Source organism: Haliaeetus leucocephalus, unplaced genomic scaffold (assembly GCF_000737465.1).
Source record: "Haliaeetus leucocephalus isolate CR32 unplaced genomic scaffold, Haliaeetus_leucocephalus-4.0 Scaffold240, whole genome shotgun sequence".
NCBI classification, from domain to species: domain Eukaryota; kingdom Metazoa; phylum Chordata; class Aves; order Accipitriformes; family Accipitridae; genus Haliaeetus; species Haliaeetus leucocephalus.
The window spans coordinates 9,402,063-9,413,979 of NW_010972676.1; the positions used below are offsets into that span (position 1 = coordinate 9,402,063).

At 39.3% G+C, this 11,917-nt stretch overlaps 1 protein-coding gene across 2 annotated transcripts in view; it reads right to left on the reverse strand.

Moving 5' to 3' along the window:
- The window catches only part of TFDP2 (transcription factor Dp-2 (E2F dimerization partner 2)), a 44,355-nt gene extending 32,759 nt beyond the window's left edge, over nucleotides 1–11,596 (reverse strand). For both annotated transcript variants that reach the window (XM_010568340.1, XM_010568339.1), the window contains exons 1-2: nucleotides 11,527–11,596; nucleotides 4,909–4,975 (exon numbers count right to left, since the gene is read on the reverse strand). In XM_010568340.1, the coding sequence (XP_010566642.1) occupies nucleotides 4,909–4,975; nucleotides 11,527–11,541 (82 nt within the window). In that variant the 5' untranslated portion in view covers nucleotides 11,542–11,596. The remainder of the gene's footprint in view (nucleotides 1–4,908; nucleotides 4,976–11,526) is intronic.
- Between the last annotated feature and the right edge of the window lie 321 nt (nucleotides 11,597–11,917).

An 11,917-nucleotide genomic window follows, 5' to 3' on the forward strand; every position in this document is an offset into this window, starting at 1 on the left:
CGGAGCGCGCCCGCAGAGCCTGCGGCACGGTCGCACCGCCGCCCCGGCAAAGCCGCTCCTCGGCCACCCCTGCAGCTGTAAATACGGTCATTCGCGCCGGCAGTCCTAAACCTAAACGGACGCTTCCGATGCAGCCGGTCCCACGCTGCAGCACAGCCTGGAAGGCGACGGGGTGGAAAGAGGTTTTGCTCGGGCTGCTGCGTCTCGGGGCAAGAACGTCAGCATCTGGTGGGAGCGACGCCCCGAGGCAGCGCCCCCGGCAGCCAGCACCGCTCTGCCTTAGGGACGGGGCGCTGTGCCGGAGCAGGGGCCGGAGCGCCCGGCCGGGGCCGTTCTGCCCTCCCTGGCGGGCGGCCCGCAGGGTGGGCGGCCGTGCCTCCGCCGCCCCGGCTTGTTCTGCGGAGCTGCACAGACCGAGCACAGATCTTTTAAAGCCGCAGTTGCTTTCAAATGTGGAGTTCTCGGAGTACCTTGTTTCGCTGAAAGGAATCTTCAGGACAGGCCGTCCCTTCACCTGTCACCGCAGAGGGTAACAAATGAACTCCTTTCAGGTGTGTTGAATTAGAGCCCTCACCTGGTGGCACCACACCTCACTGAATTTACAGCTGAGAAGCAGCAGCTTCGTTGACTACGAAAATGATTTTGCACCTAACACCTGACTGCAAACCTGATTTTGCATACCTAGGCAACTCCAACACTCAGCAGGTCGGGTGGCCTCGGGACTACTCCTTAACCTAGGATGGAGCCCTCAAAGCCGCAGACATCCATGTGGATGCACGGAGGGCAGGCGAGGTGGCTTTACGGGACAAGTGACCAAGTGATAATACAGATGCGCCCTCTGCTTGGAATCGGCAGGAAAAGATCTGATTTTCCACTTCTATGATATATATGAACAGCATTACAAAACTGGAAGTGTTCAACTTATCGATGGGGAATGTCTGCCAAACAGATTAAATTTGAAATTCTCCGGGTTACATAGGCAACTTTTCAACGTGAACTCTACAGTATGTCTGATTTAATTAATTCACAGCTTGAAACAATCACCCCAAAACCACAACTGAACTGTCACTATCCAACTCCTTCACAAACCTAATTATACCTGCTCAAGAACTAACTTGACTAATTACACTTAATAACTTTTAACAGAATAGGCCAACTTCACAAAGACATCTTGCCACTTAAACCAGGATTTTGCCTAAATAATGGAGTACCTTAGTTGCAGTCAATTAACTTTATTAGGCACCGAAGTTCTGCCTGCACCCAGGAGCGTGTCAGTCTTGTTAGCATGGAGCATATCGGGAGTTTCTCCCAATGGGCACAATCCATGATAAAACACTAGAAGAATACGTAATACATATGTACAGATCTATCCTCAAGGGTAAGAACAGCAACAATCATCTCTGTTCTCCAAAACATAAGAGGAACCATCTCTTTTGCGTTCAGTAACCCAAGAGTATTCATTCACTAAAGAATGAGAACCAGGGCCAATTTTTTCTGTCTGGGAGAATTAAAATGCAGGTCTCCTAGAGGAGTAATTTTAATCACTAGTCTGCCAGGTACTTTTAGATAAGGAAATGAAGCATAGTCAGCCCAGCTTGCCATAACTGAACAGTTTTGACTGTAACAGTAAGAACCTATGTCAAAGACTGAGTGAAAAAGGGAGTGAAAATGACTTTCAGAAAGGAGATAACCAGACTGTGCTGTGTGGACTACTTAAAATATTTTACCCAATGACCGTCCTTGCAACAAGCGGTCCCTGGCATTAGCCCAGTACCCTGGCCATTAGTCAAGAGCCATCCGCATGTGGCATTCCCTCTCCGATCCAATGCGTATTCATTTCAAGCCGAGGAAGCAAACTCCAAATAGAGATCCTTTAGCCAAAAGAGCCAGTTGCCTCTGAGTTAAAGGCAACAAATGTAGGAAAGTAAATTCTCTGTTGAACGGGAATTGTTCCTTAAACAAAGTGAACAACATTCCGAGTTAATGCTCTGCTGAGCATTGTGGTATTTCTTCTAGGCACACCTAGAAAGAAAAATCTAGTTCCCTTCAGAATTAGGCAGTAAGTCTTTTTATGAGGGTTACAAATTTGGATATATGTGCTTTGATTCGGCAATCATCACATTTAAAACATCAAATTCCTTAGTAAATCTGTATTGCATTTAGATACACTGGGTACTAGAAATGCTTCTTTTTCCCAGACATCATCTATAGGAGGAATAAAAAAAAATAAATACTGAAAGTATTTTAAAAAGCCTGAATCAAAAAAGGCTACAGCAAGAAGACTGCAGTACTCACTAACAAGCACAGGAAACAAGCAAGTAATAAGAAAACTGAAACCCCAAATAAACCGAACAACCTGTCGACCTATTTAGGAACAGCAATTCAGATTTAAAAATCAGGAGAAGTGACACAGCAGTACTGTGAGACTTACAGATTAGATTGCAATACCTAAGCAGTCTGTGAGCATTAACTTCTCCTGTAGCAAAATAAACCTGGAAAATATCCAGAGATTGTGCGTGGTCACTACAGGTCATGGTGGGAAAGATAAATTAAGCCTGATCTAACACACACTGGAACAGCAGCAACAGACTAACTGCTTCAGATGGTTCAGGGGAAAACCTCGGGAAGAAAAGAGATTTTGAAAGTTAAGCCTGTGAATGGAAAAAAAGCAGAGAAAGTAATTTTAGAGCGCAAGAGTCAAGTGATTAGCTATTTTGATTACACATTTTTAGTGTGAAAAAGTCAGAAAGTTTCCCCTACATAACTCTCTCTTAGTGGTGCTGATGCTACAGAATGAGACTGCAGCTATATGAGTACAGAAAGAGCAACAGCTGATTTGATAAGTGTTTCAAGACATCCTCCTGCAGTTTGAAACAGCATCCTCAGAGATCCAGGCTGCAGTCTACTGTTACTAGGCAAAGTGGCAAAGCAGTGGGTTTACCTAGCACAGTCCAGCATTTTTCAGAATTAAACCCAGTAAAACCAGAATTACACAATAGATTTCATAGTATAATAAAAGATCAGAGTTCATAAAAAAAAAAACAAAATGGAAGACAAAACAAATTTGCAAGGAATTTTCTATGCGTTCATGGCTCAGCACCGGAATCTGAAGTGTTCCTTTAATGTAAATATTGGTACTGAACTAGTATGTTTGTGCTAGAGGCAAATAACAAATAAACACACACCACAAATAATTATCTTTTTGGAAAGAAAAAAACATTAAACACAACTTTTCTAAACAAAAATTTCTAGCACTTGAAATCTGATGCTTTTAAGAAGATCCTTATCTGAGCAAATAGCCTCTCTCTTTTCCTCTTGAACATATAAATCCATCATGCTTCAGTCTAAGAACACTATGAACAGGCCCAGATATGTAGCAATAAATTGCCTTTATTTTTACTATAGGAAATGAGTTAACTTAAATAATGGATAAAACAACAAAAACTGTATTTACTAGGAAATTCACAAAGCCCTATTAAGAGATAGTGGATCTGAATGCCTGTTTGGAGTTTCTTCCCCCGCTCCTTAACTTCCAGAGTTCAACAGTGGACATGCCAGAAGTAAGTAAAGGATATTTCAGATTTAAAGTAAGAGACAGCTTAGATACTGGCATGCAAGGTTTTCCAGCTTTTCTGGAATACTTGATTCTCCAGGAAGAATAAGCCAGTGTGAACAAGATGTTATATCTCAACAGAGATGTCAGTGACTTTTAATTATACCTCAAGGTTAAAAAAAAAAAAAAAAATCATTAGAGCATAACATTTTAGAAAATACAGAAGAATGGAGGTAAATAATACATCCACCACCCCAGAAGCAAAATCTAATAAAGACTGGGATAAGGATCACTGAGATATTACTACTAACAGTAATGCCCTATACTTTATAAAGTTATTAAATTCAGTTATTCGCTGAACAAATCAATTGCTTGTCTCACAGATTTGAAATTATTTGAAAATGCTGCACTTATTTTAGTCTCTTTCCCTAGTATCATGACATAATCACATAATAATGAAACACAAAGGGAAATTACCTCGCCGGTGTGCAATAAATTAATTGTCAAATTATGAGTGCACCTAAAACCAGTCTGTAATGTTCTGCATAGTTTAGAAAACTAGGAAGATACTGTAGCTCTAGCCATTTTCTGTTTAGACTCTTTCATTTTTTCAGACTCTGAAGTCCGATGCACCTAACTGTCGTGATGAGCCAAAAATCATTCTTCCAGCCAGTACATGCATTTGTTTATTGCAGTGGATAACAGCAAACCTGTATTTACTTAGAAAGGGTGATCAAAGCATTTCCTGAACTGTAAATCCTCGAGTTTTCTAATATTGATAAGGGGTTGCAGTTTCATTTTACTGGAATCCTACAGCTGGCCTGACTGCCAACACACTGTTTTAGAGTCAAAAGTGATTAATATAGAAATGCTAAGATGAAACAGGATAGGACAAAATATAATTATTATTGTAAATTGTCTGAAGCCCTTACAAAAGTACCATGAGATATTACTAGCCATGAAGTCATGCTTAACCTTCTCTCCCATTTGGACTACAACAGAGTCTGGGAACTTTAAGGTGGGGTGAAAATCAGGAAATTCAGCACATTATTCACCATCAAGGAAAGAAAAAAAAAGGGGGGGCTTATTTTATCTTCTAATTATTTTTACTACACTCTTTTCCCCTCTGAAAACCCGAAGATCTTCCAATCTTTGTTGCTGACACTTGCATGTCAGTAATAAAATATCTACCAGTGTGAACATATGAAATGCATTTTGAACATTTAAAATCTGAGTCTCCCAAAACTGAACCAACCATATGCAGTGAAATCAGCAGTAATACTAATTTAGTAAACGTAAGAGAGAAATAAGTCTTAATGTATGCTTTTCTGTGTATACAAATAGGATTCTCTTACCTTTTGTTGGACTCTGGTTCTGATCTATGAATCCTTTCAAGTCTCCATTTGTGGAAGTCACACCAACCTGAACAAAACATTTTTGAAGTCTTAAAATATGATAAACCTTTCTGTGTTTTCTAGTCTGCAACTAACAGTATTACAAAAGTAATCTGTTCTGCATTTCTGAAACATCATAATCCTATCGATAGTAGAGTCTAACAAGAGCATGAGATTCAAAGCAAAGGATCAAAGACATTTACTGTGTATATATGAAGACAAACTCTAATTTTAACTAAATTCTTAACAAAAAAAACCCCTAAATATTCTGATACTGTACTACACAACCAAAGCAGCGCATTCTGGCTATTATGGTGTAAGTCACTGTCCCCTCCAAGTCAAACAGAGCAGCTGCCACCAATAACACAACAGAAATCTGCCAGATGTCCAGTACTCTCAGTACTAAGCTGCAGGGTCTACAAGTCTGAGGAGATGTGATTGTTGATGCATTTTAAATACATTTCCTAGTCTTCAGAGATAAACTTATTTACCCTGAGGGTGAATTACCGGGGACATGGAGAACTTAAATCATACACAGAATGGTGCACCTCAGATTTTGTCATGTACACAAAGCATAGGAAGGTGGAGTTGGTACAGAAAAATACAACATCACTGCTCCTGGATGATGGAGAGAAGAGATGGAAAGTCCCTCAGATCCCAGCTAACAAGGGATGGGCCCAGCAACAGCAAGTAATGGTAAGGCATTCTGCAGTTTCAGAGCATTATGCTTGCCCCACCTTAGTAACCTCTGTTCAACAAAGCATTTTGTTTTGCTTCCAAGATGGAAGCTGTGATAAGCACTGAGGGATGGAGCTCCGTTGGAGCAGTAGGCAATTAAACTAAATAGTACAAAAACTCTTTTTAAAATATTACAAAATTTGAGTACTTCTGTAAATAATTGGGACAAAAGGTTCAGGTATCTGAGTTAAGAAAAAACAATCATACAATCAAAGATCAAAGATTTGTTTTATTTTACAGACGTTTGTAGTAATAATGGACATATGCTAGGGCTGCTCGTAGAATTTTCATCCTATCGAATTAGAGAATCATTTAATTGTAGGCCTATTAAATAGTAGTAACATAACACTAAAATAAACTACACAAGAACAAAAAATACCTACTACAAGCATTCAATCACCCAGTTCCACTAGAGAACTTGTATTTGGCAAGTAATTTTTGAAGGGGAAAATCTGCATGGAGCATTGTGACAGACTCTCTTGAAATTACTTCTATTAAGACTTTTTCATCATCAGGAGCAACATGTGAACATTAACTATTGCTGCACTATCCTGATTGTAAAACACTGCCTAAATGAGCTAAGTTACATGCTTCTGTAAACAAGCCCTTAGAGTTGCTCAATATAGTTCATCAATTTGTCTCAAACGTTGTCTGCATCAGACTTGCTCTTTCCTGTCACACCCAACTAGACGCTCAAGATACTATTTCCAACGGGCAACCAAGTGCTTTGGTTGTTGCAGACTATGGTACCACCAGAAGCTGCTTTTGAAAGAGAGTAAGTCTGTCTCATTTTTTCCTCTCCGTTTTCCCTTTTGTCTCCCACCAGGTGGCAGCGGTGCAGAGGCAATGCAGTAGGGCTGGAGAGGAAGGGAACAGGAACGCCTGGATTTGAGCAGGGGAAAGAGGAGGAAGACATGAAAACAAACGCAAAACGTCTCCTATCACGTTTTGGTAGCAGGTCCATAGGGAAAACAGCAGCATTCTAGTATTCTTCGCCCGGGTACTTGGGCGGCAAGGAAAGCTCATGTGGTAAGAGGGCACTGTGACTCCTTACACTGAAAATGTATTCCTGAGATCTTTAAAATAGAGGTTGGAAAGGTTAGTAAATTGCATAGCATATAGCATGGAAAGGGCATTATGACTGCAAAGCCAGGATGAAGAGCCAGCACTCTTGGATCATACTACTGCTGCCTTTGCACAATAAGTAACAGTATCAGCTTCTCCCTAAGACCCCGCCTCTGCAATAAATAGAACACAAATAGGAGAAAATTTTAATTCAGAGGCACAGGGGAGCCACAGGGATAAATATCAAGTGTTAGATATAGAGGCCTTAACTTGTTCCAAGAGAAAGGATAAGAATTATGATTCCCATGAACATCTTCAAACACAGCACTGCAATTTGTTCACAATTGAACCTTCAGTTCTAGATTTACAACTCTACATTTCCCTATTGATTCATATTGGTGCTTCAATTAAACACTGAAGATGATACACATATGCACTGTCAGCCCAAGATGACTCTCCAGCCATTATGACAATTCAAACATTTACATTTAATTCTCTGAAAGATTTAGATTATTTAACTGATTCAATATGTAAGGAAATGCAACAAAGTACTTAAGTTCTTTTTTTTTTGTGTGTGTATCTTGTACTTCAGTGATCCAAGTGATACCAAATTACAGCAGAATTTTAGTTTGCATAGGTATATGTATTTTCACGATGATGGTCCTAGTAACACGTTTATAAAGAGCATCCAATGAGCAGGAGCACTCCTCTCAATTTTATAATCTTTGTATCTAAGTTTAGAAGAGCTTGAAAACAAACTTTAATTTCATGAGAGCTTAAATAAGAAGTGTGGCAGATCTAAAGAAATTTGTTTCTCCTGCAGAAGAATTATCATAACTAAGCCCTCAGAAGCCAAGTGTGATGCAATAGTACAATACTGCAGCAGAATGAGAACTTTATAGTATTCCATTGCTATGTCTGAGAGGTACCAGGCCATGTTGTTATCTAGAGACTGTACCACCCACTCCTTTTAGGAATAATCTTGTCATTTAACTACTCCTAAGCTGAAACCAGCAAACAACCCAACGCTTACATAGGTATTACTTATTCCTTTTTGTATGGTTTGCCTGATATTTCTGTTTTATAACACTGCCCCAGAGTGTCTGGATTACTCGGTATGGCAAGAGCTGGACTCCTGCTTCTATCCATCTGCAGCAAGATGAATCCAGTCATGAAGTAAGATGAAGCAAGAACTTGGCAGGCCTTTGCATCCTATTAAATATTTTCATCAAGTTTTTTTCCCCTTTCCTAGTAGGTGACTAAGAAGTTTCCAAATGGGGCGAGGGGAAAGAAAAAAAGAATCGTAACGAGAGTCTTGGATGGGGCAAACTGTCATGAGCTGCTCTTGCACCTTATCAGCCTTCTCCACTGCTTGACATACTATTCAGGTAGCAAGTCTCCACCTGCAATCCTTCCCTTTCCTTACAGAAACCAACTTTCCCAGCAACCTGAAAAGTTTTTGTGCTCTCTGCCCTAGAATTAATCCAGATTATAGCATGTAGAAGTTGTAAATGGGTAGGGAATCCACTAACTGGCTGTTTTCTTATACCTGTAAGCCCTAACAGACTCATTTCTAGACATACTGTAGTATTACCGCTTACAGAAACAACTCAGCACCTAAAAAGGGTGCTGTCATCATAAACTAAAAGAAACCTGCATGGACAATCAGTGCAGAACAGCTAATGTCCTTTACATTGTTTTTGAAGAGTTTCCTGTTTAAGACAGGTGTTAAGGCTTGTTTAAGGCCCTCTTGACCAACTTCAACAGTTAAACTAACTCCTTTTCTTCCATATTGACATGTGAAAGAAGAACTATTATAGCCATTTAACTGATCTCATCTATGACAAGACAACCACCCCCTGAGAAGCAGTGACAAACAACTTCACAAGCACATGTATATAAATTCAGATCAGACGATCAAAACTAACAGTCTTATTCAAATAATCTGCTTGAGTCATTTTTAGGACAAAATAGATAATACAAGTTTACCATGAGTATTTGCTCTTTTTTTCCCCCATTTCTCAATACTGTTTTGGTGTCTTCCTACCTGAAGGACAGATGCGAATGGAAGTACAAAACAGGCAAGAAAAATGCATTTTATGATATAAGCAAAGAATGAAATAACCCATTATGACAGAGCGATTTAAATTACATCTGGGTACAATGTGTATGGTAAGCATGTAAACATCTCATCTCCAAGAGAATCTGTAACTTTTATTCAACATCTTATTATTCATAGCTGTTTTGGTTGGATTTGTTTTGTAAGGAAGGTCAAATCACCCATAAGCAATGTTCCACAAGCAGATACTAGAAAGTGTCCTGCATTTAAAGAAAGTGAGCACTCAGCCCAGTCTTGGTAATTCTCCCATCACATACTCAAAAAGTTAGCATGGAAAAACAGTGATGGGGAACATTATTCATCTTACATACACATTCAATGTATGGTAACATTTTGCCATGCGCTTGAAGCGCAAGCTTCCTTGCAGACAAGGTTGCTCAACAGAGCTTATGCACGTGAGATGCAAATACATTTTAGCCTAAGTTCACTGCACTTTGTTCTTGCGATGCATTAGGAGCACAAACATCCCTAGACTGCTGTGTCCCAGTTGAGGGGTAGTGATTTCAGAACACAGAGGGGACAGCTTCCTGATGTGTACATGTTTGATGAAAGATATGGGCCCTTTAAGACTTTCCCAGAAGATGTCCAAATTCCAGTACTTCAAAGTTCCCTTTCCTTGATACTTCAACAGAAAGAAAAAAAACCCCAAACCTTCTGCAGAGAAGCTCTCTCCCTCAACTCGCTCTGCAGAGCGTTAAAATATTTCAGAGAGTATAACAGACAAACACTAACCTTACATTTGAAACGGGTTTCAGGCTGCAGAAACCCATAGATATATGGTAAACCTTGGAACTCTGCAAATTCAGAAGGCCCAAGAATGCTTCTAACAGCAATAGAAAACCCTAGCGCTGACAGTATTGGCCTGAGTGTGCAGTTCTGAGTAGCTAAGGTTGGGAAATCCTGAAGAAGTGCTACAAATAAGGACAGAAAGAATATGACCACCCTTGTTTTTACACTGTTACTTATTTTGCAAATCCTTTGAAGGGGTATACTTAACAAACATGAGAACTGAGTTCTACTTTCATCTGCACCACAGTAGCTGATTTTTTTTAAATAAATCCATAAACATTAGCTAAATAACTAGGTTTGCATAGTTTAATATGCAAAATTTCAAAGCATACATACCAATACAATATTTATTCTATAAAGTAACTATAGCCTTGCGTTAAACAACAACAAAAACATATTTCTATATTCAGCACAAGAGTAAGTTGCCCAGACTGAATGTCATATGTCTGTCCTCAGAGGTATTCAAAACCCAAAGCCCTGAGCGGCCCTGAACAAAGCACCAAGCAACTGCATTCTGAATTCAAGTGTCAGAGCTTTACACAAAGTACCAGAGTAGATGGCCTCCTGAGATCCCTTCCAACCTATGTCACTCTATGACTCGATCACACAACACTCCATGGATTTTATTGGCATTGGTATTTATCCTTTGACTGCATTGAATAAAAGGTCAAAACCACAAATGATTTGGATTTGTGCAGCTGTTCCACATAGATCAGTAGAATTACCTATTTATACTACAGTTGAATATGGCCTATGAAATAAGTAAGTCAAAGGGCTTTGCATATACACATCCATTTATTTTCTGGCTTGGTCAGCTTGAATCAAACAGTCAGACTTAAGACATCTGAAAGCCTTACCTGGAACTACACACCAAATGAAACTATTAATAAAGCCAACAGAAAAGACATTTCTGAGACTTGAGAATTAATTTAACCAAATTATGCCCTTGGCATCAATCTAACCAAATATGCATGAAAGCTTTTGCAGTTACTGAACAGAGAGCCATCCTAGGGTTACCTGCACTTTTATTGTAGGGTATTTCTTTAGCCATGTTGGTTCCTAAACCTGTTCAGATTTAATTAGATTGCAGGATGTCCTATCAAAGGCAGTCAACAGGTAAACTGCCCAGGGCCCAAAGTCATACTCAACTCGCTGACCACCAAGCTTAATCAGAACTGTTCTCTATACAAATTGTGTACCTCAGCAAGCACAGCTAATTAGGCAGAAAATTAAGGTCAGGATGTTAGACATTTCATAAGCTTCCTCAGAACTCAAGATAAGGGAGTCAAATATAGAGCCTCTAGACACGACACTACAGGCTTGTTGATGCGGCAGATGAAGAAACAGGAAGGCCCTCAGTCTTCTAGAAACCAAGAGTGTATTGACATTAGTAAAGAAATATGCTTTCTGTTCTTTCTTGAGTTTTGAGATTCGGACTCAGTAAAAGGATTTTACTCTGGTGTAAAGGTGAGATGCTTCAACAAAATGAGAAGCTCTCTGGTAAGTTTGGAGCAATGTTAGAGGAATCATAGAATATCTCAAGTTGGAAGGGATCTGTAAGGATCAATATCAAACAGCATGAAGCATTGCCCCAGTTATCAACCTGACCTATAACTGAGTAAACTCCACATCCTTAAAAGAGCATCTAACCAGTTTAAATTTATCAAAATACTGCAGAAGATGATGGGGTACACATTTGTGGTATATAAAAATAGGACAAGATTTTTGAATTTGAAGGTCTTCGTGTTTGACTTCTTGTATGGACAAATACAAGAAATCAAACACAAAGACCTTCAAATTCTGAAGGCCAGAAGTGACTGGCAGCATGCCAAAATAAAAAGTAATACATTTCATAGAATTATACTTACATTTTTTGCCGTCATGTCAGACAATATTGCTTTATATTCCGTAAAACCATCAGATACCCCTCTTCATCTTCACAGAATCTTTAAAATGAACATCCTGTAAGAAAGTTAATAAAATATCTTAGTAAAATATATTTTCAGTTACCTTTCTAGCTGAAACCCTGCATCTCCAAAGGATAGATTATTTTTTTTTTTACTTTTTGATAAAAATCAATCACCACAATAGTCAGGTTCTGCACAGATACTAGAAATGTACGTTGCTTGGAACAGACAGAGATGTAATCTTATATATAAGGCCCAACTTATATAGAGACCTAAGTATATTAATGTGCTAGCAATGCATGTCATACCATTACTAAAGTATTGTAATTAAAACCATGCAATCATTTGCATC